This window comes from Trichomonas vaginalis, chromosome I (genome assembly GCF_026262505.1).
Source record: "Trichomonas vaginalis G3 chromosome I, whole genome shotgun sequence".
In the NCBI taxonomy this organism is placed as follows: domain Eukaryota; phylum Parabasalia; order Trichomonadida; family Trichomonadidae; genus Trichomonas; species Trichomonas vaginalis.
This window is the reverse complement of record NC_067203.1, coordinates 7,002,562-7,029,220: the sequence shown is the minus strand read 5'-3', so window position 1 is coordinate 7,029,220 and position 26,659 is coordinate 7,002,562. Positions and strand designations below refer to the sequence as shown.

General features: G+C 32.5%; 14 protein-coding genes and 1 pseudogene across 15 annotated transcripts, besides 1 other annotated feature; 8 read left to right on the top strand and 7 right to left on the bottom strand.

The window, feature by feature from the left end:
* Positions 1-17,161: part of a mobile genetic element that runs on past the window's edge.
* On the top strand, positions 756-1,121 carry TVAGG3_0943650 (uncharacterized protein; the record flags this gene model as incomplete). The annotated part of the gene is made up of 1 exon (XM_051253008.1): positions 756-1,121. A coding segment is annotated over one exon (366 nt), but the record flags the coding sequence as incomplete, so codon positions are not given.
* On the top strand, positions 1,150-1,590 carry TVAGG3_0943640 (uncharacterized protein; the record flags this gene model as incomplete). Its single annotated transcript, XM_051253007.1, has 1 exon — positions 1,150-1,590. A coding segment is annotated over one exon (441 nt), but the record flags the coding sequence as incomplete, so codon positions are not given.
* Positions 2,034-2,384, top strand: TVAGG3_0943630 (Poxvirus D5 protein-like family; the record flags this gene model as incomplete). Its single annotated transcript, XM_051253006.1, has 1 exon — positions 2,034-2,384. The coding sequence occupies one exon, from the start codon at positions 2,034-2,036 to the stop codon at positions 2,382-2,384; it is 351 nt and encodes a 116-aa protein (XP_051078580.1).
* Positions 2,421-2,840, top strand: TVAGG3_0943620 (protein of unknown function, DUF4108 family; the record flags this gene model as incomplete). Its single annotated transcript, XM_051253005.1, has 1 exon — positions 2,421-2,840. The coding sequence occupies one exon, from the start codon at positions 2,421-2,423 to the stop codon at positions 2,838-2,840; it is 420 nt and encodes a 139-aa protein (XP_051078579.1).
* Positions 2,857-3,306, bottom strand: TVAGG3_0943610 (uncharacterized protein; the record flags this gene model as incomplete). The annotated part of the gene is made up of 1 exon (XM_051253004.1): positions 2,857-3,306. One exon carries the CDS (start codon positions 3,304-3,306, stop codon positions 2,857-2,859), a length of 450 nt encoding a protein of 149 aa, XP_051078578.1.
* TVAGG3_0943600 (protein of unknown function, DUF4106 family) lies at positions 3,343-3,897 on the top strand (the record flags this gene model as incomplete). The annotated part of the gene is made up of 1 exon (XM_051253003.1): positions 3,343-3,897. A coding segment is annotated over one exon (555 nt), but the record flags the coding sequence as incomplete, so codon positions are not given.
* TVAGG3_0943590 (organellar and viral DNA polymerase type B) lies at positions 5,174-5,902 on the bottom strand (the record flags this gene model as incomplete). Its single annotated transcript, XM_051253002.1, has 1 exon — positions 5,174-5,902. The coding sequence occupies one exon, from the start codon at positions 5,900-5,902 to the stop codon at positions 5,174-5,176; it is 729 nt and encodes a 242-aa protein (XP_051078576.1).
* On the bottom strand, positions 7,502-7,837 carry TVAGG3_0943580 (organellar and viral DNA polymerase type B; the record flags this gene model as incomplete). Its single annotated transcript, XM_051253001.1, has 1 exon — positions 7,502-7,837. A coding segment is annotated over one exon (336 nt), but the record flags the coding sequence as incomplete, so codon positions are not given.
* On the bottom strand, positions 8,372-8,707 carry TVAGG3_0943570 (uncharacterized protein; the record flags this gene model as incomplete). The annotated part of the gene is made up of 1 exon (XM_051253000.1): positions 8,372-8,707. The coding sequence occupies one exon, from the start codon at positions 8,705-8,707 to the stop codon at positions 8,372-8,374; it is 336 nt and encodes a 111-aa protein (XP_051078574.1).
* TVAGG3_0943560 lies at positions 8,955-9,329 on the top strand (annotated as a pseudogene). Its single transcript has one exon. A coding segment is annotated over exon 1 (375 nt).
* A 1,158-nt stretch (positions 17,162-18,319) lies between the features above and the next one.
* Positions 18,320-19,462, top strand: TVAGG3_0943540 (protein of unknown function, DUF563 family; the record flags this gene model as incomplete). The annotated part of the gene is made up of 1 exon (XM_001301406.1): positions 18,320-19,462. The coding sequence occupies one exon, from the start codon at positions 18,320-18,322 to the stop codon at positions 19,460-19,462; it is 1,143 nt and encodes a 380-aa protein (XP_001301407.1).
* A 1,915-nt stretch (positions 19,463-21,377) lies between these two features.
* Positions 21,378-21,878, bottom strand: TVAGG3_0943530 (ribonuclease inhibitor domain-containing protein; the record flags this gene model as incomplete). The annotated part of the gene is made up of 1 exon (XM_001297014.1): positions 21,378-21,878. One exon carries the CDS (start codon positions 21,876-21,878, stop codon positions 21,378-21,380), a length of 501 nt encoding a protein of 166 aa, XP_001297015.1.
* Positions 21,879-22,603: 725 nt separating this feature from the next.
* Positions 22,604-23,588, bottom strand: TVAGG3_0943520 (ribonuclease inhibitor domain-containing protein; the record flags this gene model as incomplete). The annotated part of the gene is made up of 1 exon (XM_001301405.2): positions 22,604-23,588. A coding segment is annotated over one exon (985 nt), but the record flags the coding sequence as incomplete, so codon positions are not given.
* A 376-nt stretch (positions 23,589-23,964) lies between these two features.
* Positions 23,965-25,337, top strand: TVAGG3_0943510 (uncharacterized protein; the record flags this gene model as incomplete). The annotated part of the gene is made up of 1 exon (XM_001301404.1): positions 24,087-25,283. The coding sequence occupies one exon, from the start codon at positions 24,087-24,089 to the stop codon at positions 25,281-25,283; it is 1,197 nt and encodes a 398-aa protein (XP_001301405.1).
* A 55-nt stretch (positions 25,338-25,392) lies between these two features.
* Positions 25,393-26,372, bottom strand: TVAGG3_0943500 (cyclin domain-containing protein; the record flags this gene model as incomplete). The annotated part of the gene is made up of 1 exon (XM_001301403.1): positions 25,576-26,148. One exon carries the CDS (start codon positions 26,146-26,148, stop codon positions 25,576-25,578), a length of 573 nt encoding a protein of 190 aa, XP_001301404.1.
* Between the last annotated feature and the right edge of the window lie 287 nt (positions 26,373-26,659).

Here is a 26,659-nt window from a genome sequence, read left to right as displayed (position 1 = left end):
ACAAACTTCAAACTCAGGAGAAGATTTGTCAAGCTTTAGGTATAATGTTAAACTTGGTCGAACACAACCCTGTAAAAGTGAACTCATATGTCATTGCACCTCATGAAGTCTTGAAAGAACTATTGAAACTTTTGACAGAGGCAAGACGATATAAACATCAAAGAAATAGAACCCGACATTAGTTGCTGTGGTGTTTCATATAATGTCATTGACAAGATATACGTTATGAAAGGAGGTGAAACGTTGAACTTAAAGTATAGTTTCCCAGACGTCATAAAAATATTTGACGACCACAACATTTCATTAAAATTTATTTGCTAAGTAAATGGCAGAAGATATAATGGTTTATACTATTACGACTAAAACCCTGAGTCATATAATTCTATAACAACAAACTTACAAAGTCCTCAAGGACGGTATTGTAAACTAACTTTAAACACAATGACGACTAAAGCCTGTTTTGCTCTTTTGACACCAGAAGACTTTATTGTTGTGAATGGTAAAAAATACTCCTTTGAAGATACTTACTCAGATATACCACCAACAGGTTTTGTTGACTTATTTAATACTTTAAGTACGGGTGTAACATGTGCTGCAACTAGAGCAGGTTTCATTATGTTTGGATGTCCGACTGAGTTTACTATAAACGATATGAGCTATAAACAAAACTTATTTCTGGTTTTTACTACCAACAGTTTCCTATAACAGGAAAAGGTGTCATACAAGGAATGTCTATTCCATTGACATTAAGCACACCAATCTTATATATTGTTTCAAACTTAGGTTCAAAGTGTTATTCGAATGTCGACAGAAACTATTATGACCAAAAGATACTTATGCGTATAAACAATACTTTCTCTGCTGGTTTGCCTATTGTTCATTCGAATGCAGAATTTTCAACCTTAGTGAACTCAAACACTTTGGCAAGTATAACGTTGACATTAGTTGATGCAAACTTTGTTCCTGTAAAACTTTTATGTCCTATGTATTTGTCAATGACGGCAGAAAGTTTCGAATTGGAAGATGCAACTGGTGAAAGTATTGTATTACAAGAACAACTTCAACAACAAATAGCTCAAGAACAACAAATGCAACAAATGCAACAACAAAGTCAAGAATAAAAAAAATATTTTTTTTATTTTTATAAAAATGTACAGAATAGATGTTTCAGATTTTTATGACTTCCAAGCATTCAGAAATATGTGTCCATTTAGAGACTATAACAAAGCAGTCGAGAATTTGAAACGTTTAGTCATTTATGTTGACTCTGCCCCAGAATGTTATGTCATGAAAGAATGGGATGTTGTCTTTAACAAACCTAAAGCGACAATAGTTTCAGAACAAGAATGTAGACAGAAACTTAAGAAAATAAAAGTCGTACAAGTTGGCATGAAGATGTTAGATGCTTGGGATATCTTATTGTCAAAGTTAGAAGATTTTTCAGTTCGAGGTATAAAGTTCTATACACCTTCTCCAAACTTCTATTCTATCTTCACTGGATATAAATATGAACAAGTAGAATGGAAAGAAAATATTATAGAAGCTTGGTTAGACCATGTCAAAGAAATTATATGCAATGGAAACGAAAAGGTTTATGAGTATATCTTATGTTGGTTTGCAAACATCTTACAACATCCAAGTGCTAAGAATGAAACTGCTCTCATTATAATTGGAAAACAAGGAACTGGTAAGAACACATTCTTTACAGATATTTTGTGCAAACTATTAGAGGGCTATTCGAATCCGAATATGACAAACTTAGAAAACATCTGCGGTAAATTTAACTCTTCAATTGAGAATATGAAACTTATAGTTTGCAATGAACTTCAAAGTATAGATACAACAAAAGTTTTGAACTCAGATGCTTTGAAGAGTCTTATAACAGATAAAGTTGGAGTTGTTGAAAGAAATATAAAGACCAAAGAGTTTGTGAAAATGTTGCAAACTTCATTATGGTTTCAAACAATGCTGTTCCGATGAAGTTAGAAAGTTCTGACAGAAGATATGTAGTTGTCAGAACGTCAGATTCTCATATGCAAGATACAGAATATTTTGACGACTTAGCAGAAACTTTGACATCTGACTTTTACAACCACTTGTTCTCATATTTCATGACATTAGATATTTCAAAGTTCAATCCAAGACAAATTCCACATACCGAAGAGAGACAAACATTGTTAGAAGCAAACAAGAGTGTATATGAACTGTTCATAGATGAAACTGACTTTGAGTGTTTAGATGAAAGGTCATTGTACGATTCGTATAAACAATATTGTCAAGAATATGGTTATATGACAGCGTCTAAACGAACATTCTTGGCAAATGTCAAAAGTCTTTTAGACGTACAGAATGGTGTATATACAAAGAAAAATTTTTATGAGTAAATTTTAAAAAAAATATTTTTTTATCCGATAGAAAAGATGGCAAAATTCATCTCAGTAAACAAGTACATGTCAGGACTTAAAGAAGAACTAGACCCATTCACATATTTGAATGTTTACTTCTACCATTTTGAAAAGTCTTCATTCAGCAAAGTTTGGAACATCGAACCAGTTAAGTTTGCTATTGTGACTAAAAATGGTGCGAAATTTGAAGACTTAGACATAGAAGGTTTGTTAGCAGTCAAAGAAAGTTTTGACAGAAGGTTTTCAAACCTTAAAGAAGGCAAAGCATACAAACTTGTTATACCTTATGAACCAAAGAAAGCAGACGACTATGAATATTATGAGTCTAAGATAGTTGAAGTTCAAGGTAAATTGGGTAAAAAGATTTTAGAGTCTAAGCCAGTGTTTGCTCCTAAAGAGGAAGAGAACATTGACATTGACCCAGAAATGTTCTAAAAATAAAATTTTATTTTTACATGTCAAATTTCTTTTTCTCTGGAACTGGTTCAGGTTCTTTCTTCTCTTCTTCTTTTTTCTCTTTCTTTTCTTTCTTCTTCTTTTCTGGTGGAGTTATGTCAAATTTGGCGCAACTATATTTATGTAAAAGTTCTTTGTCCTTTAATAGCTCATCTATTCTGTTTTCTATTTCATCTTCAAGAACAGCGCATGTGTCTTCTTTGCATTCTAAGAACTTTTGTTGGACTTCATCTTTCCAATCGGTGTCATCTCTGTCAACAAGTCTGTCATTGACAAATTTTAAGACTGCTCTGCTTAATGTTTTATGGTTCTTGTCATATTCCCAGAAACAGAACTTTAGAACAAATTCACCTTTCTTGTTTACACTATGTAAGATTTTATGGTCGACAGATGTTTTGCTGTCGAAAAGCTTGTCTCGAATATAGATAGCGAAATCGCTAGACATTTTCTAAAAGATAAAAATTTTAATTTTTCTAAAAATATGTTAGAAAAAAAGTTTGCTGACATTGACAAGAAATTTGAGAATGCTTTAAACAAGAACAAGAGGAAGTTAGAAAATGCTCAGATAAAGCCTATACATGACAAGTTCTTATTTGCTCAGAATGGTATAACAGGTCTAATTGCACCACCTGGGTCTGGTAAGACTTTCACTTATCTTAAAATGGCTGCACAACAACAAGAACTAGATGAGAAGAACCCATTCTATGAGTTAGTAGTCATTTGTAGTACTTCTGGTCAATTTGACCAAACCGTCAATTCGTTCAAAGATATTATAAAGAAGTCTAAGTTAGTATGTATAAAGGATACTGAGTTGTTAGATTGGATAAAGAAGTACCAAAGAAGAGTTTTGAAGTATAATGCTATAAATGAGTATATAAATTCTAAGTTCAAAGACCCAAATGAGGAAATGCAGAGAATATTAGAGAAGAAACACTTCAGAAACAAACAGAAAGAGATAGAATACATTTCGAAGAAATTGCAATCTTACGATTGGAAGACATACCCTCATAGGTGTCTTCTTATCTTAGATGACTTTGCTTCTCATCCTTTGCTTAAGAATAGAGAACAAGATATGTGTCGAATTCTTAAGAAGCTCAGACACTTTAACATCTCAGTCGTAATATGTGTACAGACAGCAAAGAGTTTAAGTAAGGATGTAAAGAGAATACTTACTGACATTGTACTTTTCCCCGGATTGTCCGAAGACGATTTCATGGAACTTATGAAAGAGTCCATGGCAGGTAAGTTTGACAGACATGAACTATGGGAGAAGTACAAAGTCATACAAGACCCTCATACTTCTTTCAGAATTCATATCTACGCAAACAAAGTTCAAATTGTAAAAAGTCAAGCTTGAAAAATAAATGGTTCATCTACTCTACTTGTTTGAAGTTGTCAAAATACTCTGTTATTTTTCACTGTTTTCATGAGTTTTAGGCGACCCAGATAAAAGTCGGTCTCGCTGTTCTTCACTGTTTTCATAGAGTTTTGGCGACTAAGGTTTCTTACCTACTCGCTGTTCTTCACTGTTTTCATAGAGTTTTGGCGACTAAGTTTTTTTACGTACTCGCTGTTCTTCACTGTTTTCATAGAGTTTTGGCGACTAAGGTTTCTTACCTACTCGCTGTGCTTCACGATTTTCATAGAGTTTTGGCGACTAAGTTTTTTTACTTACTCGCTGTTCTTCACTGTTTTCGTACGGAATCTCTTCTCTCGGTTTTCCGAGGGAAGCAATCTTATGCCATTTTACTCAGATTTTTGTGCTGAATTCAGCAAAAATATATTTTAGGGTAGAAGGTTAGATCTAACCTGTTTTCTAACCTGTTTTCTACCCTCATGAATTTTCATGATTTCATCGTACATGTTTTGTCAAGACTTCTTCGTACATGTTTTGTCAAGACTTCTTCGTACATGTTTTGTCAAGACTTCTTCGTAAATGTTTTGTCAAGACTTCTTCATCGTAATGAGCGTATATGTTTTGTCAAGACTTCTTCGTAAATGTTTTGTCAAACATGAACGTATATGTTTTGTCAAGACTTCTTCATCGTAATGAGCGTAAATCAGACAAAAATAATGTTTAGGGTAGAAGGTTAGATCTAACCTCATTTCTACCCTCCTTTCTACCCCAGTTATTTTATAAGCGTTTTACATGGTAAACGTTATTTTTTAAATTTTGTGAAAACTCAACGGTTTGACACATGCCCTAAAAATTATTTTACTCAGAATTTTGTTGCTGAATTCAGCAAAAATAATGTTTAGGGTAGAAGGTTAGATCTAACCTGTTTTCTACCCTCTTTTCTACCCCAGTTATTTTATAAGCGTTTTACATGGTAAACGTTATGAATTCGTGAGACTTTAAACAGTTTTGTAGCCTCTATTTCTTCTTTTAGTACATCGAATGTTTTAACTATGCCGAAAGTCTCTTTATATTTCTTCTTGACATCAGATAGAAGGAAATCGTCAGCAGTTGGATAGTTTTTGTTCAGAAATTCTAACATGTCCATTTTATCTTCTGCTGGTTTTTCTGCTTCTTTCTTTAAGTCTGCATAGTCGTTTCTCATACGTTCTATCTCTTTGACGGAGTAGTTATATTTCCTCATTGCTGCTTTACATTTAGAACATTGCGGGTTCATTTTTGCGTTATATTCTGAAACCTTACCTGCTAAAACAACTAAAGCGTCAATTGCTCTCTTCATCTCAAACATAGCGGGTCTTATTTGTTTGTTCCATACTTTACTTCTTCTATCTTCATCTCTTATCTGCCATACACATTCAGCAACTAACGAAACAAAGTTGTCGTAGGTCTTAAATTCTTCAGATTTATATATGTCAGAAACATTCTTATATACCATGTCGCAATCTTTGTCCATAACCTTATGGTTGCAATGAAATCCTAGAAACTCATAGTTTACCTTTCGTATGAACTTCTTTATTTCTACTGAGTCAGTTGGTTTCACTTCTATTTCATCGAATTCAGGAATAGTGAGTTTTTGTTGTTGGATTTCAGGTAGTTTGGGTAAATGGTCGATGAGGTCCTGCATTTCATAAAGATACTGTTCATTTGTTTCATCTTTCGCACTACAGTCTAAATTACATGTTAAAAGTTCTTGCTTTATCTTCTGGATTTCTGTTTCAAAAGTATATGAAGAAGGAATGAAGCTTTTCATCTCTACTAACATTGACGTAGGATTCATGACTAACGAGTTTGGTGCTGTTGTTTGAATTGTTGTTGTGCCGATTGTTGACATTTTTATTTTTTATACAAAATAAAAAATAAAAAAAAATAAAACTAACTTTATTTTTTATTTCGGGAAAATTCATGAAAATTCAAGAGGTGAAAAAAGAGGTGAAAAAACAGGTGAGATCTCACTTCTTCACCTAAATTATATTTTTGGGTCCTTTACACTCATTACGAAGAAGTCTTGACAAAACATTTACGTTCATGTTTGACAAAACATTTACGAAGAAGTTTTGACAAAACATTTACGTTCATTACGATGAAGTTTGACAAAACATTTACGAAGAAGTTTTGACAAAACATTTACGATTGAGTCTTGACAAAACATTTACGTTCATGTTTGACAAAACATTTACGAAGAAGTCTTGACAAAACATTTACGCTCATTACGATGAAGAAGTCTTGACAAAGCATGTACGAAGAAGTTTTGACAAAACATTTACGATGAAATCATGACAAATCATTTACGCTCATTACGATGAAGAAGTCATGAAAATTCAAGAGGGTAGAAAACAGGTGAGAAAACAGGTTAGATCTAACCATCTACCCTAAACATTATTTTTGCTGAATTCAGCAACAAAATGAACGAGGTCAGGATGTATGTAAATACATTTGAATTCATTCATAACACCCTTAGTAAGCTCATAAAATGCTTGTTTTGAGGTCGAGCCACTTTTGGCTCCACCGTATTCTTTCAACCAAAACTCAAGAATTTCCTGCATGAATTTTGTATAAAAAGCAACCGTCGGAATTCAGACTGTTGCTATATCCTTCACAAAACATTTACGCTCATTACGATGAAGAGTCTTGACAAACATGTACGATGAAGTCATGACAAAACATATACGAAGAAGTCTTGACAAAACATTTACGATGAAATCATGACAAAACATTTACCCGACATTCTCGTCAAATACAAAAAAAATGACACTTTTTCATTAGATAACTGTTATTTTTTGACGAAGTGAAGGTTGACACTTCGTCAAAAAAATCCCTGAAATCATATCTTACATACAAAAAAATACAAAAAAATGACACTTTTTCATTAGATAACTGTTATTTTTTGACGAAGTGAAGGTTGACACTTCGTCAAAAAAATCCCTGAAATCATATCTTACATACAAAAAAATACAAAAAAATGACACTTTTTCATTAGATAACTGTTATTTTTTGACGAAGTGAAGGTTGACACTTCGTCAAAAAAATCCCTGAAATCATATCTTACATACAAAAAAATACAAAAAAATGACACTTTTTCATTAGATAACTGTTATTTTTTGACGAAGTGAAGGTTGACACTTCGTCAAAAAAATCCCTGAAATCATATCTTTTATACAAAAAAATACAAAAAATGACACTAACTTTATTTTCTGACTTTCACAAAAGACCAAAAATAAACGCTTTACATGTATTTTTCAGCAACTTCGTCAAATAATTTTATAGCTTTATCTATCTCATCTACTTCAAACGTTTCTTTACCTTTCGTGGGAGCACCATATATTTTCTCAAAAACTTCAAGCAGTTCTGTTTCAGCAGCTCTCATATCATTAACGAACACAACCTTGACTCTATTGACTGTAGAGTCATATCTTAGAGTTATATTATATGTTCTTCCTATCTTATATCTCTTTGTATTGAAGTCCTTCGGTTTCTGAACGATGTAAAGTAAGCCTTCACTGCAACGTTCCGTATCGAATGAACCATATGTTATGAAGTTATATCCAACAACTGGGTCTAACCATAACAAAACTATTGGTATAAGACTTTTGTCTATAAGATATGCTGTAGTTCCATAGAATCTTACCGATATTAAAAGCTCAGGATTTCTTGTCAAAATTTTCTGAGTAGAAGCAATTTTAACCCAGTCCTTCGGTCTCTTTCCAGATGGAGATAAAATGTCTGACAAAGAATATTTGTTGTATTTCTTTGAGTATCTTACGTTTAAATCACCTATTCTAACCACTTTGGTGTCATTGTCTATCTTTCTAACTGTTTCAAACTCAATGTTTGTCATATATGTTCTTACATACAAAATAAAAAAATAAATAAAAATAAAACTAACTTTATTTTTTCTATCTTAAGGAAACTCATGACAAATTCAAGAGGGTAGAAATGAGGGTAGAAAACAGGTTAGATCTAACCTTCTACCCTAAACATTATTTTTGGGTCCTTTACACTCATTACGAAGAAGTCTTGACAAAACATTTACGAAGAAGTCATGAAAATTCAAGAGGGTAGAAAACGTGTTAGAAAACATGTTAGATCTAACATGTTAACATAAATTATATTTTTGGTCCGGGAACAACTTTCTCTCAATTGGAGCTATGGCATACTCTTTGCGTAAACGGTTCAGACCTTCTTCGAACTCTTGGTCTCTCTTCGATTTGGATTGAGATTGGAATTGCTGGAACATCCAAGGGTTGGGGAAGTAAGGCATAGGCTGAGGAGGAGGGTAGTTCGGGAAGCCTTGTGGTGGGTAGTAACCTTGAGGTGGAAATTGGTAGAAATTCGGAGGTACTTGCTGGAACTGAGGTTGCTGAGGAGACTGTTGTGGTTCTTTAGGTTCCTCTGGTTTGGGAATGGACTGGGTTGGTGGGACGTGGGACATTCGTTTGTGTCCTGTCAGAAGGAAGAACTTTTCCTGTTGGAAGGAAAAACTTTTTCTGTCGGAAGGAAAAACTTTTTCTGTCGGAAGGAAAAACTTTTTCTGTCGGAAGGAAAAACTTTTTCTGTTGGAAGGAAAAACTTTTTCTGAAGTTCGACCAAAAAGTTCTCAATTTTCGAAAATTTGAATGGTTTACGGACGGACAACTGGAAAAATTTTTTCTGTCGGAAGGAAAAACTTTTTCTGTCGGATGGAAGGACTCGGAATGCCAGAAGGATTTGACGAGGCAGTTTACCTAATTTAAATAAACGACTGCGTAAAAGACTACTTGCGCAAGGTCATGAAGCCCAAGGTCAAGTTCACCACTATTTCTGGAAGGGCTGTCTTGAATCTCGAGACTTCGACCGAAATTCCAATTCAAATACCAGACGGGACAGCCTACGACGACATAAAGCAAGCAAAGAAGGAAGCCATTATAAAGTTCTTTGCCAAGCGTCCTTGGATACTACTTCCAAACAGAGAGAGTCCAATTCCACGAATTATACAAATTCTCAGAGCACTGTTCCACTTCTCGGGTCAGCCGTTCTACATAACCTGTGAAGGCGACATCCAACCAGTTCAGTAAACATCTCATTTTAACTTCACTTTTTTATGTTTTTTGTGAAAGTGTCAAAAATAAATTGTTTTCATGAGTTTTCTACGATGTTAGAAAAGTGGTTAGAAAAACGTGTTAGATCTAACATGCTAACATAAACATTATTTTTCAATACTTTTTTCAGCACTTTTCCGTAGTTATATATGAAAGACAATTCGAGATAAAAGTCATAGTACAATGGAATAATATGTTGCACACCATTTGTTGTGAACCAAACTTGAAAGTCAGAGAAACTGTTACTAGGTGGTTCGTAGAATTAGAAGCAAAAGTCATAAAAGTCCTTACCAATACATAGAAAACTATTGTTGCTTGAACTGAAACTTGCATGACACATAACATTTTGAGGGTCAAACACGTTTCTATAAACTGTCAAATCTGCTGGTGGAAGTATAAATTTAAATGGACCATCTGGTGGTAATGGTTCGTTCTGGTTTAGTAACCGAAGAAATTGTGCCCAAGAACGTTTGTCTACTTTCCAAAATAAAAACTCTGTATCTCTTGGAGGGTTAATTTCAATCTTTTGAAATGAAACGGTGGAGTTCATCTTGTCATATTCTAGTTTCAGATAGTATGTTCCATTTAGTAAAGAGTCGTATTTTTCTTGAAATTCCCAATAATATTTGTTCATTTGAGTTTGAAAGTTCATTTAGAGTTTTCTCAAGACTTTCGTCTGAACGAACTGTAAAGATTCTCATTTCGTCAAATTTGTCTATTAGACCATCAAACCTTTATACTGCCCATGAAAATATACTGCGAACTAAATGCGTTAGTTCTATTTTGAAAACAAAACTCTTCTAAATCCTATTGCCTTTGCATCTGAAGGACTTTGAAGCCAACGAATTGGATAGTCAAACCTGTATACTCGGGATGAAATTTCTTCATCTGAAATAGTCCTACCAGCATTTGTAAAGATATAGTCTAACGGTTTGTATCTGCTACTTTTGTTCTTTGTTTTTCAACCTGAAGCATTTAATATATGTAAAAAATATATTGTTTTTAAAATGGTATGCCTTTCATATTTCTCATCTAACAAACAAGTTTCCCAACGGTCTTCTCCAACAAACTCAGCGTACATTTCAAATAAAATTTAAAAAATGTCACTTTTTAAAAAATAAATTTTTACTTCATGCAATGTTTAACACATCGAAAGGCATGTCCATAAGACGTTCTTTCTTCTAACCTCTCTAGTCTGTTTGGATAATTTGCACGTGCTGTTTCCAAATCCATTTTCGTAGCGAAGACCAGACAATTTGTCATAGACTTTTATGGGTCTTCCCTTCCTATATTTAAACTTCTTCGAAACTCTCCAACCATATCTTTGCAACTCTGCTTTTATTCTAGCAGATTTTCTATCCATTCTATATGGGGGCATTTTTATAAAAATAAAAAATATTTTTTCTTTACTTAACATAACCGCCTGCTGCCATAAGTCTTTGACGCCAACCCATACCAGCTAATGAAGGTTGACTTGGTTTAGTTTCCAAACTAAACTTTGGTTTTGGTTTATCTTCAGTTTTTTGGTTTTTCTTCTTCTATCGGTTTTTCGTCACTTTTCGGTTCCTCTGACTTTACTTCACTTGCAGGAACAGTTGTGTCGTCAACATCTTCATAAATATCATATGCCCTTTGTTTTTTTTTTCCTTTCAACTTTTTGTGTTTGTTGTAAAGTTTAGAATATTTCGACTCTAAGTCAATGAGATGTTCTATAATGAAACTGTTGGCAGTGAAGTAAACTTTTCCATCTGTTGTCTCGAAAGCTCCTTCAGACTTCAATATTTTATTTGTGAGAGTCTGTTTCTTTTTGAGATACTTGCCGTTCCATTTTTATGAAAAAGTGACTTTGTAGTTAGGGTTTGTATTTTCCAGACCTGGCACTTTCTATTATTGAATTTTTCTCTTCATCTGTAAGTTCTTTGACAGGTTTTGACAATGGTTCTGAACTTTTTGTTTGTGGTGTCAAATCTACCGTTTCAACTTCTTCGGTCATTTCATCTCAGTAAAAAATTTTAGTTTGGTTTGTTTTCAACTGGTTGTTGTTGTTTTTTAAGTCGGTCTAAAACTTCCTGAGGTATAGGAAGAACTTGACAAAACACGTTGTGTAACTGCTGGAAGCCGACAAATCCATCTTGAACCCATTTGTCTCAATGCTGTATTGTTCATTTCATCTCAGTAAAAAACTTTACATTCCCCACGTTTGAGGCGGTTGAGGTTGTTATTGTTTACCCATTGTTGTGCATGGTTATATCCTCTGTTAAAGAATCTTTCACCTTGGTCCATATAGTGCCCTGCTTGGTTATAGTAGTCATTTGCTTTGTTATAATAGTTTCCTGCTTGTCTTCCTACATTGTCCATCCATCCTGAACTTTTCCTCTTGTTTCAGGATTTGGAATAAGATTTGTTGCATCTCGTGCTACATCCCAACCTTTCTGTACAGTTTGTATAATAGGTTGTGCTTTCTCTTTAAGTATACCTAATGTACTCAAAATCTTCCTTCCAACTCCAAATACACCTCTGGCTATTGTTCCCACTGCGCGGCAAAAATCTGGATGCAACTCCTGCTAATGCGCCAAATAAACCCATTTCTTATAGGATAAAAAATGACGAATCCAAACAAGGACCCTATGTTTCTAAAGCGACAAAGAAAGCACTCATGATAAAAATCTTTAGTTCAACACCAAATGCTTGGTTTATGGATATCTTGGAAAACATTCCGAGTATAGAGAAGATGGACCACCATACTGGCTAATATTTGTCGGTCAAAACACAAGATACTGTGAAGCCATACCATTACAGTCCAAAAGCTATTTTAGATATCTTAGCAGCTTTGACAATATTCGTTGACAAATACCATCCACAAAACTGACATCTGACTGTGAAAGTTCTTTCAAATCAGATGATGTAAAAAACTATCTGCGTTCAAAAATGTAAACCAATATTTCATTGTCGACCAAAACCATTCTGCTCTTGGTGTCATTGACGGTTGTATAAAAATGTTAAGAGACTAAACCAACCACAAGGTGGTGAAGCAAATGAAATGTCATATGACGACAAATATAGACACTTCTCCATGGCAAAGATGAGACAAGTTTTAATATTTTACAATAGCCGTAAACAAAAAGGTTTGGGAAACCACTCCCCCGAAGAAATGAAAAACAACCCTGACTTAGAGAAAGACTATATATTTAATAATTTAGTCAAAAGAGACAAACAAGAAAGAATGCCGGGCTTCAAACTTCAGAAAGGTTGACAAAGTAAAAATAGAAATACCTAAACGCGACCCATATGAAAATACTATTGACTATGACAACAATGGGAACCCGACAGGTACTCCACATTCGTGTTCGTAAAAATAGAAGAAAGTATACAAGAGAATATTATGAAGTTTTAGGCAAACATGGCAAAATGTACACACTGCAAGCAGAAGATAAAACGACTATTGTCAGACCTCGTTTCAAACTTGTCAAAGTTCAAGGTGGTATACTTTCAAAGACCAGTTTCTAACAAATATAAGACAACTCCTGACGAATATGCTAAAGAAGTTGAAAATGACGACTAAGCATTTCTATACCATGCGTAAACTGTCATGTAAGGTGGCATGTATTCTTTACTTTGTCCCGTGTTTGCGTATATCCTGAAACGCGATGTGTATGGTTTCCTCCTCCCTCAGTGTTACTCCAGAAACAATTATTAGCAAACTTAACGTTGTCTTTAACATCTATCCTTTACCTTTTATCATTGCTGACCAATCCCAATAATCTATGCTTATGCAACCTGCTTGAGATGTACTTAAATCTATGTAGTGACTGTGTGCAGGTAAATTTTCACCTGAAATCGTTTTACTTCCACCTGTTTTTTGAAGAGTTTGCACAATACAAAACCTGTCGACTATTTGAGTCAAGTTCCAAAACCAAGTACTACTTCTGGTCTGGTAGAGTTCATTGACGTATAAATAGAGCCTATAGGATATAATGTTTGAAGTATTTCTGTCTTTAATGTTTGAAGCTCTTTTTTGTCTGCTTTCTTGTCATATAAATCTTGAGCAGTGAATTTAATATTATATTCATCCTTCATGACATAAGCATCTTTACATCTAATGTTTCTCATCGTCGTTATGTCGTCATCCGATGTTAAACCTTGTGGAAAGTTAGGAGGTTTACAATATAATACATCCCCACCAGTTACGTCAACCGTTCCTTCAATACTTTCTATAGCAACAGTTGTAAAACTTGTATGTGTATGTTCTTATCTGCTTTCTTCTCTAACTCATCGTTAACATAAGTTTTATCTGCTTTAAGGTCTAAACATCCTGAAACCCATCCTGTATCAGCTTTAGTTTTTAAAATCTTCGATGTCCATGCATGATACCATTCAGCCCTTTCTATAATTTCATTATCTTTTTCATCCACATATTCCTTATCTGCTTCTTCATTAATTCACTAGCATAAGTCCCTTATCCGCTTTCTTTTCAAGGCTAACGTTTAAGTCTGTTATTTCAGATATAGAATGTGTATGTCCAACGTCACTTTTACTGTTTAAGGTTTCTTGTAAGTTTGTAATATTTGCAATGGTATGTGTATGTCCAACGCACTTTTACTGTTTAAGTTTCTTGTAAGTCTGTTATTTCAGATATAGAAGTGTATGAGTCTTTTTAGAATATTCGTTTTCAGCTCTTGTCACTTCACTTGACATTTTATTGTCAACATATGTTTGTCTGCTAGTTCAGGATGAGTATTTCTTTTGTTGCATAAGCATTGTTAGCTCTTCTTCTTCTTTTGCTATTGCATCGTCTACACTATTCTTTGTCAGCTTTGTTGTCAACATCTGCTTTCAAAAGAAGTTCATTTATAGGTTTCTCGTTTAAAGTTCCTTTTGTTGGATTTATACAGACAGTATTGTTCTTCTTGTCTTGAAATAGAAACTCATCTGTTTAAAGGGTTTTAATGTCAGTTTTAAGTTTCCTTCTTTCAATGACTCAGATATCTTAGAATAGTTTGAAAAGTTTGTTGTGTTCTTATTTAGAGCTTGCATAATGAGTTGTCGGTTGTGTTGTATTTCTCTATGGAAGCAATATCTTTCGACATTTTTATTCTAGATAAAATATGCTTCCAATAGAAAAGAAAATTCAAGAGTTGCTACAACTAAACCATTAGATGAACTTTTTACTAATGTCGGTCAAAAGTTTGAGACAGAGACGCGTAAAGCATGAAGGCTATCGTTTTGACTACCCATTAAGATGGTTAAAGACCATCTGTCACAAAAGCTATTGGCTTTCGTAGAATGAAGTTCATTTCAGAAGCCATACATGGTTTCCCATTTACGGTCGGTTTTGAAGTTCGATACTATAACAAAGAAAAACGTATGTATGAGAAAATTTGAACAGGGAAAACTTTTACAAGTTAGTTTGCTTGTAAACTTAGAAACAACTCTTCAAGCTTTTCAAGAAAAAATAAACAATATCTATATCGAATATGCAAAACAGTATAACATTGACGAAGGAGAATACCATCTCGATATTATTTATGACAGGAAAAATGCAACTGTTAAAATCAATAGAATAGAAGACCTTGGAGAAAACGTTTATAATTTCTACAAAATATAACAACTTGGCATGGTATAGATTTATGAGGATGTTAAATCAGCCTGCAGCATATCCAGTACACCCAGACTTTTATGAAGTCGAAAACCCTAATGGAACATATGAAAATGTTTTCGACCAAGATGCTATTATTGTTCATGCTTCATTTTCTGGTGCGCAAACTCTTTCTTATGTCTGATGAATGATTTTTACGAAAAACCTACAAAGTTATACGAACCACCAAGTGGAAGTATTTCAGACTTTCAAGTATGGTTTACTACAGATGGAAGAAAAAGAATAATTCCATTATACCATGCGTTTTACTTAGAACTTAGTTTCATATACAACTACTATCGAACGGTAAAAATATAATTTTTTAATACGGTTGAGGTGTTGGATTTGGTTGCCAACTAGACTGTGGTGCAGGTTCAGGCTGTTGTATAACAGGAACTTGTTCTTCTGGTTCAGGGTCTTTAGGTATAATACCAACGAACTGACCTACTCTTTTACCAATATTTTGACTCCGTTCCAAATTCCTCTTCCTACGGTTTTTATTCCATTCCATATACCTCTTCCAACATTTCGAAAGAAGTTTCCTATCTTACTGAAGAAACCCATTTTACTATATGTAAAAATCTAATGTCCGCCTAGTCTCTTACGTTTCCTGTTGAGTTCCATAGCATTCTTTAACTGGAGCTCATACATTCTGTTTCTCCTCTGGTAGAAAACATATTCTGGGTCAACTCCTGTGTTCGCGTCATCTGCATAAAGTTGTTTATATCCCACTTCAGGGTTTGTATATAAATCTTTCCATCTCATATTTGCATACCATGGTGGCAAACCTAACGCAGCGTCATTTGACATGGCAGTTTGCATTTGTACATCTGTTGGCACTTGACCATAGTTTGCCATTGCAGTTTGTATTCTAACTTCATTTGGAATATTCTCTGGGTTTGGTTGTCCAGGTTGCTGTGCATTCGCTAAGTTCTGTGCGTCCATTTAATATTAGATAAAAATATCTCTTACGAGTACATATACTGAACATTTGCAGGCATTGGTTCATCTTCATATTCTCTGTACTTTTCTGCCACGTCAAATAAATAAATGACACAATGGAAAAAACCTAAAACAAGTAGTCCTATTTCAAACCACATTTACTTACTAATAAAATTTCTTTGTTATGACACTTTCTCCGGTTTATAGACCTCTCTCATATTCTATCTTGTCATATCTAAACTCATAGTCATGTATGTCCTCTAACCATCTCATAACGGTTTCCAAACCACTTTTATCGGATGTAAAGTAAAAGCATGGATGGTTATGTATAACGTCTAAAGTTTCTAAAGAGTCTCTCAAAGTCCAGTCTACTTGGTATTGAAAATCCCATGTGTTATAGAACGGCGGGTCCACTATAAAGAAAACATTTTCCTTGTCTTTATATTTTTCATACAACTCTGTCCAATAACATCTCACAAACTCTATACCCTCAATATATTTTTCTATGTCCTCTTTGAAAACATTTGTATAGTTAAGATATAAAACTTTTGACATAAGTGTTTCAATGTCATGAACTCTTATAGAACCACTATATAATAGTCTAGCAGATATACTATCCCAGTCTATATATTCTGCTTTTTCAAAACCTCTCTCACAATATTTTTCTTATCTAATGGTATACGTTCCATCTTACCTATAGGTATCTTTTCTTTTAACTCACTCAATATTTTGTTTGTGTCTGGAATATGTTTGAGACGGTCCATATAGTTGTCGAAGTCATTGCATATAATCTTTGAGTCTGGGAATATTGTATGGCACAAATGGGATATATAGAAACTTCCACCGAACAAATCTACAAATGTTAGACCATTCGGTAGTTTCTTAAGTTCTCTCAATATAATATCTTTACATCTACTCTTATTTCCAAAGAACGGTAACGGTGGTTTTGTAAAATTCATTTTATATAATAATAAAAATGTTTTTTCCTGAAAAGTGACAGAAAAGTGACAAAGCATGAAAACATATATAATTTGTGAAAAGCGACACATTATATAATGTTTTCGACCCAGAAGAAGGCTTCTTCCCAGAAGCAATGGAGGAAGAAGAAGAGTCCTCCGAATTCACACCAGAAGACTAACAATTTTCCGAATAAAAACTTCATTTATACTAAACATCTTCGGGGCTAGAGGGCACGAAGTGCCTGGAAGCCCCACTACCTTTTTTTTTTTTTACAAACTTTATTATTTTATTAAAATAAACTAAGACGAATCTTCATTAGCAGAAGATAAAGGAACAACTAAAGATCGAATAAATTTAATATATTCTGGATCAAATGTGTCATCTTCTATGTTTATTATTTTATTTTCATCATTATTAATTATAGGAATTAGAGCTTCGCATTTAGATGTTGATAAATGAGATAAATTTAAATATTTTTCTTCTGTTTTGATATTTTCAGTAGTAATTCCATTTGGAATAGATGGAGTACTCTGAACATAACAATTTTTAAGTGTAAATGATGATGCAACTTTGTTAAAAAGATTAGATCCTTCTGGACAGTCATTTCCAAATATAGAACAGTTTTCAATTGTTATTTTATCTCCATTACAAAAAATTATTCCCCTAGATTTATCACTCTGTTTGTTTTTCAAAATGTTGCAAAAAGAAACAAAATGTGTATTAAGATAATTTCCTAATACATCATAACTAGGTTTGGCTGTTGTATTTTCAATTGTACAAAATGAAACTGATGCTTCTGATGATGGATAAAGTGCGTATCCTGAACAATGCGATGCTATACATTTACTAATATTTGTTGATCGAATAGAAAGATTTCCATTGTTTGCAGATATTGTTCTCTTAGATATTTCATTTCCACAAAGACAAATTGATGAATGATAAATTAAGTTTAATTTGTTTGAGTTTATGCAATTGGAATATGAGTGATGACCTCCATAGAAATCACTTGTAGTTGTTTGTGAAGATAATGAACAAATTTTGTATTGGACAAAAGAACTGCTGCACTTAAAATAAACACTGCTACCTTGCGATGTACTTGTGTTGTTATTAAAGTTGCATTCCGAATGTAATACTTTGATATTGTCAGAGGAATATTTGATTGCACCGCTTTTGAAGTCATAAAACAAGCTGAGAAAGACAAAATAATCTTGTTGCGAGGCAGATATTGTGCAATTTGTGCATTTGATAGGACTTGGTTGATTGTTCTCAGTGTAAAAATAATTCCACGCATCAAAGATTTTTGTAAACCATTCAAAAAAGGGTCAGTTTTTCTGTCAAAATTGAAAATCCTCATCATTATTTTATCACAAAGATAAAATATTTCTCGATAAAAACAATCTTATTGCTATTAGGATCATCAGCACCATTAATGATTGTCTCATTTTTACGTATTTCTTCAAATCCAACTGTTATCAAAACAAAATTCACAAATTTTACAAGATTATTAAATCCTAAATTAGTTGTTGCAACTATAAATCCATGTTACTACAGTTTATATCGATTTCGATGTCGTGTATCTCCAATCCAATCTTACTACCCTATTTTCATGCCGGATGCCAAAGTAAATACTAATTACGGCAACTTAGATCAATCCGTACTAATTCTGCAATACAAAGATGTCATTTGCAGAACAGACCTTTCTTTTTACATCAACAACACAATATATATCCTCGATGATCACTGCGGACCAAGTTTCATCAATTATAACAATAAGAACCATTCTGTCCTCGACATCAAATACAACATTTACGATAAAGTTATTTTAATTGGTCATGAAATATCAAATCATTATGACCATTGGTTTACAGAAACATTCCCATTATTTTTTGCTCTTCCTGAATCTATCATTGAAGATAGTTTCATTGCAGTTCGTGACTTCAATCAATTCATTTTTGACAGTTTGAAGATATTAGGTTTTAATCGAAGCCAAATCATATATGGTGAAGATCTTTACTTTTATTCGCACAATCTCTTTACCGTTTATGGTAATCCTTGTTATTTTCCAGATTATTCCACACTTTTGGCATATCGAGATCGACTTTGCAACATTTTTTCACTTGACAAATTTCCTCCTTCACGACATGTGATCATGAACAGTAAAATAGGATCTAAACAACATATTTCTAATTTCGAAGAACTTTTCAACGAAATTTCAAATCGATTTCGCAATTTCAGTTTCGAAGTTGGAATTGTTCATCATCGATTTTTAGATTCTATCAAGTATTTCAACACTATCAAGTTACTTGTCAGTGTTCACAATTCGTATTTGTCTAATGTCATTTTCATGCAACCAGAAACATATTTTGTCGAAATCCATATTTACACTGAGAATTTCCTTATTTTGCGTGTTGCTGTCTTCACAGGTAAAAAAGTCATCATAGTTAAATCAAACAATAATAACAAAAACAGCAAAATTATTGATACCAATGTTAACATCGAATCGGTTATTGAAGGTCTTAACTACGCAGTTTTCAGCATCGAGCGGGAAGATACATTTTTCCAATTCGAATAAACAAAGTATACATCTCCAATTGATTCGTATTTTGAAAAGTGAAATAAATATTATGGGTTGAAATTTTGAGTATAGTAACTCTTGATATATTATTGCCACTCTCATTGATCAGACACTTGTTTTTTCAACGAATATTACTCTTTTTGGCAAATGAAAAAGAGTATTAACATAATTTCATACATAAAGAAGATTTAAAACATAATCGAACTTTTTAAATTTGGCAATACATGCAATAACTTCATTCAGGAAGATCTATCTAAACTTAATACTTAAGGATGTCGATTAAATAAAACTTTTCACTCAGAGAATTAACTTGAAGCAGATAATTAAATCAAAAACACGATCGATTTTTTTAATCTCAGAAATGTCTAAAATTCACGATTTTGGGATTTTATGAAGGTGAAACCCGAGGAATATCTTCATCAGTTGCCAAGCAATCAGTCCACAAACAAGAAGACAAAGTGGCTGCCAAGAATCGAATTAATTTAATATAATCATGATCGAATGTTTCATTATAAATCTCTATGTAGATTCGTTCATCGCAATGAGAAGCAGAAAAAAGAGTTAGATTTAAATAAATTTCTTCAATTTTGATATTATCAGTAGAAATATCATTTGGAATAGATGGGGAACTCTGAAACATTACAATTTTTTACTGTAATTGATGCTGATGGTGATCCCCATTTGTAAAAAACTCTAAATTCTGATGGACCTTTATTTCCAAATATAGAACAGTTTTCAATTGTAATAATTCCATTACAACTTATTATTCCTTGATCTTTACCTGCTACTTCATTGTTCAAAATGTTACAATAAGAAAGATAATGCATTTTATAATTAAAATGACCTAATACTTCGGATTGTTTGCATGTTGAGTTTTCCATTGTACAAAATGAAACAGATGCTTCTGTTGATGGATAAAGACAATAGGAAGATTGATATTCTGCTGTACATTTACTGAAATTTGTTGATCGAATGGAAGTATTTCCATAAAATTCTACAACGGTTTTTCGAGTTTTGTCATTACCGCAAAGATAAATCGAAGAATCATAGATAAAATTTAAATTGTTTGAGTCTCTACAATTGGAAAAGGAGTGATGACCTCCAGATGAATCACTTATAGTTGTTTGTGAAGATAATGAGCAAATTTTGTATTGAACAAATGAGCTTTTGCAGTTAAAATAGACACTGCCGCCATTCGATGTACTTGTGTTGTTATTGAAGTTGCATTTCGAATGTAATACTTTGATATCGTTTGATGTATATTTGATTGCACTATTTTTGAAGTCGTAAAAGAAGCTGAGTAAGACAAAACTTTCTTTTTGAGAAATGGAAATTGTGCAGTTGCTGCACTTGATAGGACGAGACAAATGATTTTCATTATAAAAATAATGCCATACATCAAATGGAACATTTGATATCTAATAATAAAAAATAACATCAAAATTCATGTAAACTATTCAAAAAAAAGTGAATGACGGTACGCCAATGAATTAAGATTTTTTATTAAAATGACGAATTCAAAAATTTTGACATATTGTATACAATTACAACAATATTACAAAAAGTGACACTTTATTACTTTTATTTGAGAAAAAATCAATAAAGTAATTTTTTATGCATTTGAGCATTAAATGACATTGTTGATATTTTTGCGATGTCCACATGACCGAATTTCAATACGTTCTCAAAGCTAGAACTCAGGACAATCATTTCCAAATATATAGCAATTTTCAATTGTTATAATATCATTACAAAGAATTATTCCCCTATATAACATCAGTTTTTAGGATGTAACAAAGAATTATAGAATATTACTAAGTTTGCTTTTCAAAATGCTGCAAAAAGAAACAAAATGTGTATTAGCTTATGTAAGCCATTAAAAAAAAGTTATATAATACATACAGTTGTTTTATTAAGCAGAGTCTTGGATGTGAGGTTCATCGAGTTGTGAATAGTTCTTTCTTTTAGAGAAAACTGAAAGTCCATTAGAAAATAACTTGTAAATGATGAAAATTGTTGCTGATGTCAATAAGATAACAATACAAATCTGAGCTTTCAGACTTAACATCAATAATGATTTACTCACTGGACATCTCTCAAAAGCGATTTCATGCTTTCCAATAGTATTTTTGTTCGATCTGTAGTTTCTTGTCACTGAAATTTTTGTCTGGCCGCGGAAATAAAATGTTGCATTGTCAATTGGTTTATGACCACAATAAGAGAGTTTCTCGAGTGAAGAGGAGAATGACTGTGGATATATCTTGTCAATGTCATCTGCAAAAACTAAGAAAGAAAGAGAGTTGCATCCAAAAAAGACATTTCTGTTGAAAAGTGAAATTTTTCCGTAAAAAACTGCTTGTGTTAATTTGTTGCAATTACTGAATGATTCGATTCCAATGACTGACAAACTCATTGGGAATGAAACACTTTGCAAACTAGTACATCCGAAAAATGCAAATTTCTCTATCCGTGTGATACCTTCTAAAATTTTGACATTTTGTAAATTGACAGAATTTGATAAAAAGTGACAACTGATAACATCAATTTCTCCTGGAATAACTAAATAACTTAAATTCGAATGTGAGAAAACGCCATCTCCGTATTTAATATATTTGTTAGGGAGTACGATTTTAGAGAATTTAGTAAATGAAAAACAGAAATTTCCAATTTCCGAAACAGACTGAGGAATTTCGATTTCACAAATCCCAGAAAATTGGAAACAATTACTTCCAAAACTAATGATTTCGTTGTGCAAAACAATTTTATTGATATTGCGATTATTGTAAAAACAATAATTTCCAATTTTATTTATATTATTTGGAACAATAAATATTGTTTTGTCGAAATTACAAGGAACACTGAAAATAGTGTTTTCTTTAGTATCAAAAATAATTTTGTTTTCAACTTTGTACTGATTGTTGTTGATTGTTATTTTTTTTAAATTAGACAATCCGATGAAAGCTGAATGACTTAGTTTTTTCAACTTATTTCCAAGAGATATTTCCGAAAGAGAAGAACAATTCGCGAATGACAAATGATTGATAATTTCAATATTCAATTCAATTTTCTTGATTTGTCTGCACTCTCTAAAACATGAATTATTTATGATTTTCAGTGTTTTAGGGAAATTTATTTCTTTCAAATTTTTGCATTTTTCAAAAATTTCTGACGCAAAAGTGTCAATTTGACAGCTATCGTCAAATACAACTTTTTCTAATTTGATGCAATGACTGAAGCATCCTTGTCCAATTTTATTTAGTGATTTAGGAAAAACAATCTCCAAAAAATGTGAATTGTATTCAAATGATTTGTGACCAAGAGATAAAAGTGACACTGGCAAATTCAATTCTCTCAAAGCAGTGTAAGAGAAAGCCAAGTCTCCTATTTCTGTGCATTCACTTGGGAAAACAAAAATTTTCAGGGAATTGCAGTTACAACAAAATTGTTTCGGAATGATTTTTGATTTTTTCACTGTTATGTTTGTTAAAGAACGGCATGATATGAATGCTGCTGTTCCTCCAATGAAACTGCCTTCGAAATAGACTGTTTCAAGTGACTCGCAGCCGTAGAAACATGAATCACCAATTGAAACTCCGTCTGATAAATGAATCGAATGTAATGAGTGACATTGAGTGAATGCTTGTGTTCCTATTTGTTTGACATTGGAGATATTGATGTATAGTAGTTGTTCGCACTGTTCAAATGCTGATTCGCCAATAATTTTTACTGTTTTTGGTAAATTAATTCGAGATATTTTTTGGCAATTGGAAAAGCAGAACGAATGTATTGTAGTGATCGAATTGCTCAGAGTTATATTCAATATTGATGTGCATCTTCTGAAGGCTCCTTCACTTAAATTTTCGCAATTTTTTAAGTTGATAAATGTAAGTTGTGAGCACGAGGCAAATGCTCTATTGCCAATACTTCGTACGTTTTCGAGGTTCATTTCCTTTAAAGCAAAGCAATTTCCGAAAGCATCTGAATTAATTTCTTCGCATGATGATGGGATTGTGACGCTGATGAGATTGTGGCAATTAAAAAACGATTTTTCGTCAATTGATTTAATATCGGCAAAAATGTGACAAGATTTAAGAGAATTACACCCAAGAAACGATTCTGGCATAATATATTTGACATTTCCAAGTATATTAACGACATCTGGATTAGGATTTTTATGTAATACGTCCTTAATGTTATCAGAAGTTATATTTAAAACAAAAAGATTTGATATCATAAATTTGATACAATGTCACTTTTATATTTTTTGAGATTTTGCCAGATTTTGCAATATATTCATCAACAGAGTTCTCAATTTAATTTTGATGCAAAATTCTTGAATTTAAATTAAGGTTGAATTTTAATCGATATTCGATATCATCTGTTTGTTGCAATATCATAAATAAAAGATTTATCTCATAATTTTCAATATTTTCTAATACAATTTTTATTCCGAATAATTCTCAATAATGATAGAATTTTGTGATGAATACGGGAAATATTTAAAATAAAATATGATTTTACAATTTTCCTTTGAATGCAACAATTTCATCACCATAATACAGATGGCGCATTAGTTTCCTAATTTCTTTGTCGATATATGTGATTTGAAGTCATTTTTTCTATGTGGGGAATTACACTACCTAGAAAAGGTCCTGTTACGATAAAGAAGCCTCCATCTACTAATCAGAAAGATAAAGAAAGGCAAATTGCAAATGCAGAACAAGATTTAATGCACGAATATCAAAGATTTCACGAAGCTTTAACAAAATTCGAAGCAGAAAGAGATAGTTTTGAAGAATGTCATGTCTCCATAAATAACGAAGAGATGATTGAAAATATCAGGCAGAGTTTATACTATTATTCTTCATTATTAGAAGATAGAGATATCATTTCAGATCGTCTTTTAGCAGAGCCGATAGTTTCATGCGAACAAGATGAAATTATGGTAGATTCTATAGTAAATGATAACATAACTTTACAAAACGAAATTGAAAAATTTATTGAAAACATTAATACACCAGATCAAACAATTACAGAAGCTGAACGATCAGATATAACCATTGAAGACCGCAAAAATGATATTAAAATTAAAAATTCACAACTTTCGACAAAAATTAATGAAGTTGAAAGTGAAATAACTGCAATTAAAGCCGAAATACAATCGTTAACTGATAAAGTAAATGAATTAGACTCTAGTTTACTTGACAGAACAGATGAATCAAGTACAGAAATTGAAAAGCCAAATCAAACAATACCTCGTTCAATTTCGGATGGTTCAGAACAGTATTTTCTTGAGAAGCAGGTATTTGAAGCAAATGAAGAGGAAATAAAGCTTAGAGAGCAAATTATTGAAGATACAAAAATTGAAAATTCCCAAATCTTATCTAATCTTGAAAAAGAAGTTCAAAAATTGCGAGGACAATCTAATTCTGCCAGTTTTTCTGATAGCATTGATATTGATTTAAATTCTTTGTCAAAAAAGCTTGCAGATAAAGAATCAGAGCTAGTTCAGATGAGGAGACTCTCAGATAATCAGAAGAGATTGTTACAAAGTATTGATGAAGATAAAATTTCACTTGAAAAAAGAAAAGAAAAAATTAATGAATTAAAATCCAAAATTGAGTTGAAAAAGCAAATGATAACTACAAAGAAACAGAGAGTATTATCTTTGAGATCTGAATTAAACAACTTCAACAAAGAACCTGAAATTGAAAACAATGAGGAAATTCCTAGTACTTCAAGTCGAAGGAAATCAAACACTAGCTTTAGTGATAGTATAGAAGCCTTGCCTGGTGGTATAGATAATCTTATTTTCTAAATTATTTGTAAATAAATTGTATTGTAATGAATAAATCTGTAATAAATAAACTTTTACGAGAATGAATATTAATAAGATATGTCAATCTCAGACTTTTACAATTGAAATTCTTCATTATTGATAAAATGAAATAGATATACGTGTCTTATAAACATATAATTAGTTTTATATACTTTGTATTATATTTCAAGTGAAAAAAAATTAAAAATTATATTTTTTTGAGAATAACTTACAGTAAAGACAGAAATTTACATTACAATAAAAAGCAAAAGTCAAAAAATAAGAAAATAAATTAAGCCGAGGCCTGTTTTTGTGGTGGTGCAGGTCTGCGTTGGAATGTTTTCTGTTTCTCCATTGTAATTGAATGCATCGCTAGTTCGAAGACTTCAGAACCGTATTTTGCATTTACTTCGTCAATCCACTGCATAGTTTCTGGTGATAAGTTTTCTTCACCGATTGATTCCTTTGTTGCAGCCGCTGCGGCAACTTCTGGTGGTAGGTCAAGATAAGACTTTGAGCATATGACAAGGCATATGTCAACAATGACACCATTGCATATTTTAACAAAATGATCATTTGGAACTGTGGCTTGAATGTTTGATTTCCATTTCTCGAAGTGTGTGAATGGGAGTTCGAAGTTAACATTAAAGTCAATAGCTTTTAAGAGATCTAATTCCGCTTGAGTGATAATTTGAAGTTGATCTTGTGGAACTGGGCCGCCGATTTGCTGAATTTCTGGTCCGACGAGAGATCTGACCATGTTCGAAGGAGCAGAAAGGCATATCTTAGCAAGCTGATCGTAGACCATTTGAATCGGTCTGAAACATTTATTTGCTTTGCACGAGGTGAATAGTGCTGCAACCATTAAATAGAATAGTCTGTAAGGGCATTCTGTATTTGTTCGGAAATAGTTTTGCAATATCACAAACGCAGTGGCAATTATTGGACTCAATTCGACTTGAAGTCCAATTCTGCATTTGGAAATCAGCGTCCAAACTATCCTCCTCTGATCATCTGTCCATGTACTTTTAATAACTGAAAATTCGTCAGCACGATGAGCGGGTTGATTGCTCGTCATACCTTCGAAATTCAATTATGAAAAATTATTTGTGAAATCATTCACAAAAATTCAGTAAAAAATATTTATAATAAGCTAAATAAGAAAGTAAAACTATAAAATTTGGTAAGATTGTGAAAGTTTTCAATAAATAATTGTTTTGAGTGAACAGCCATTTATAAAATTGACAACATCGTAATAGATGCAATGAGGGTCTGTGAAAGTCCATTATAGTTCCATAAAATATTCAGTTAACCGTTAAAGTAGTTTAGCTGTATTTTCATTTACTTTAACTAGTAACTTAGTATAGATAAAAAAT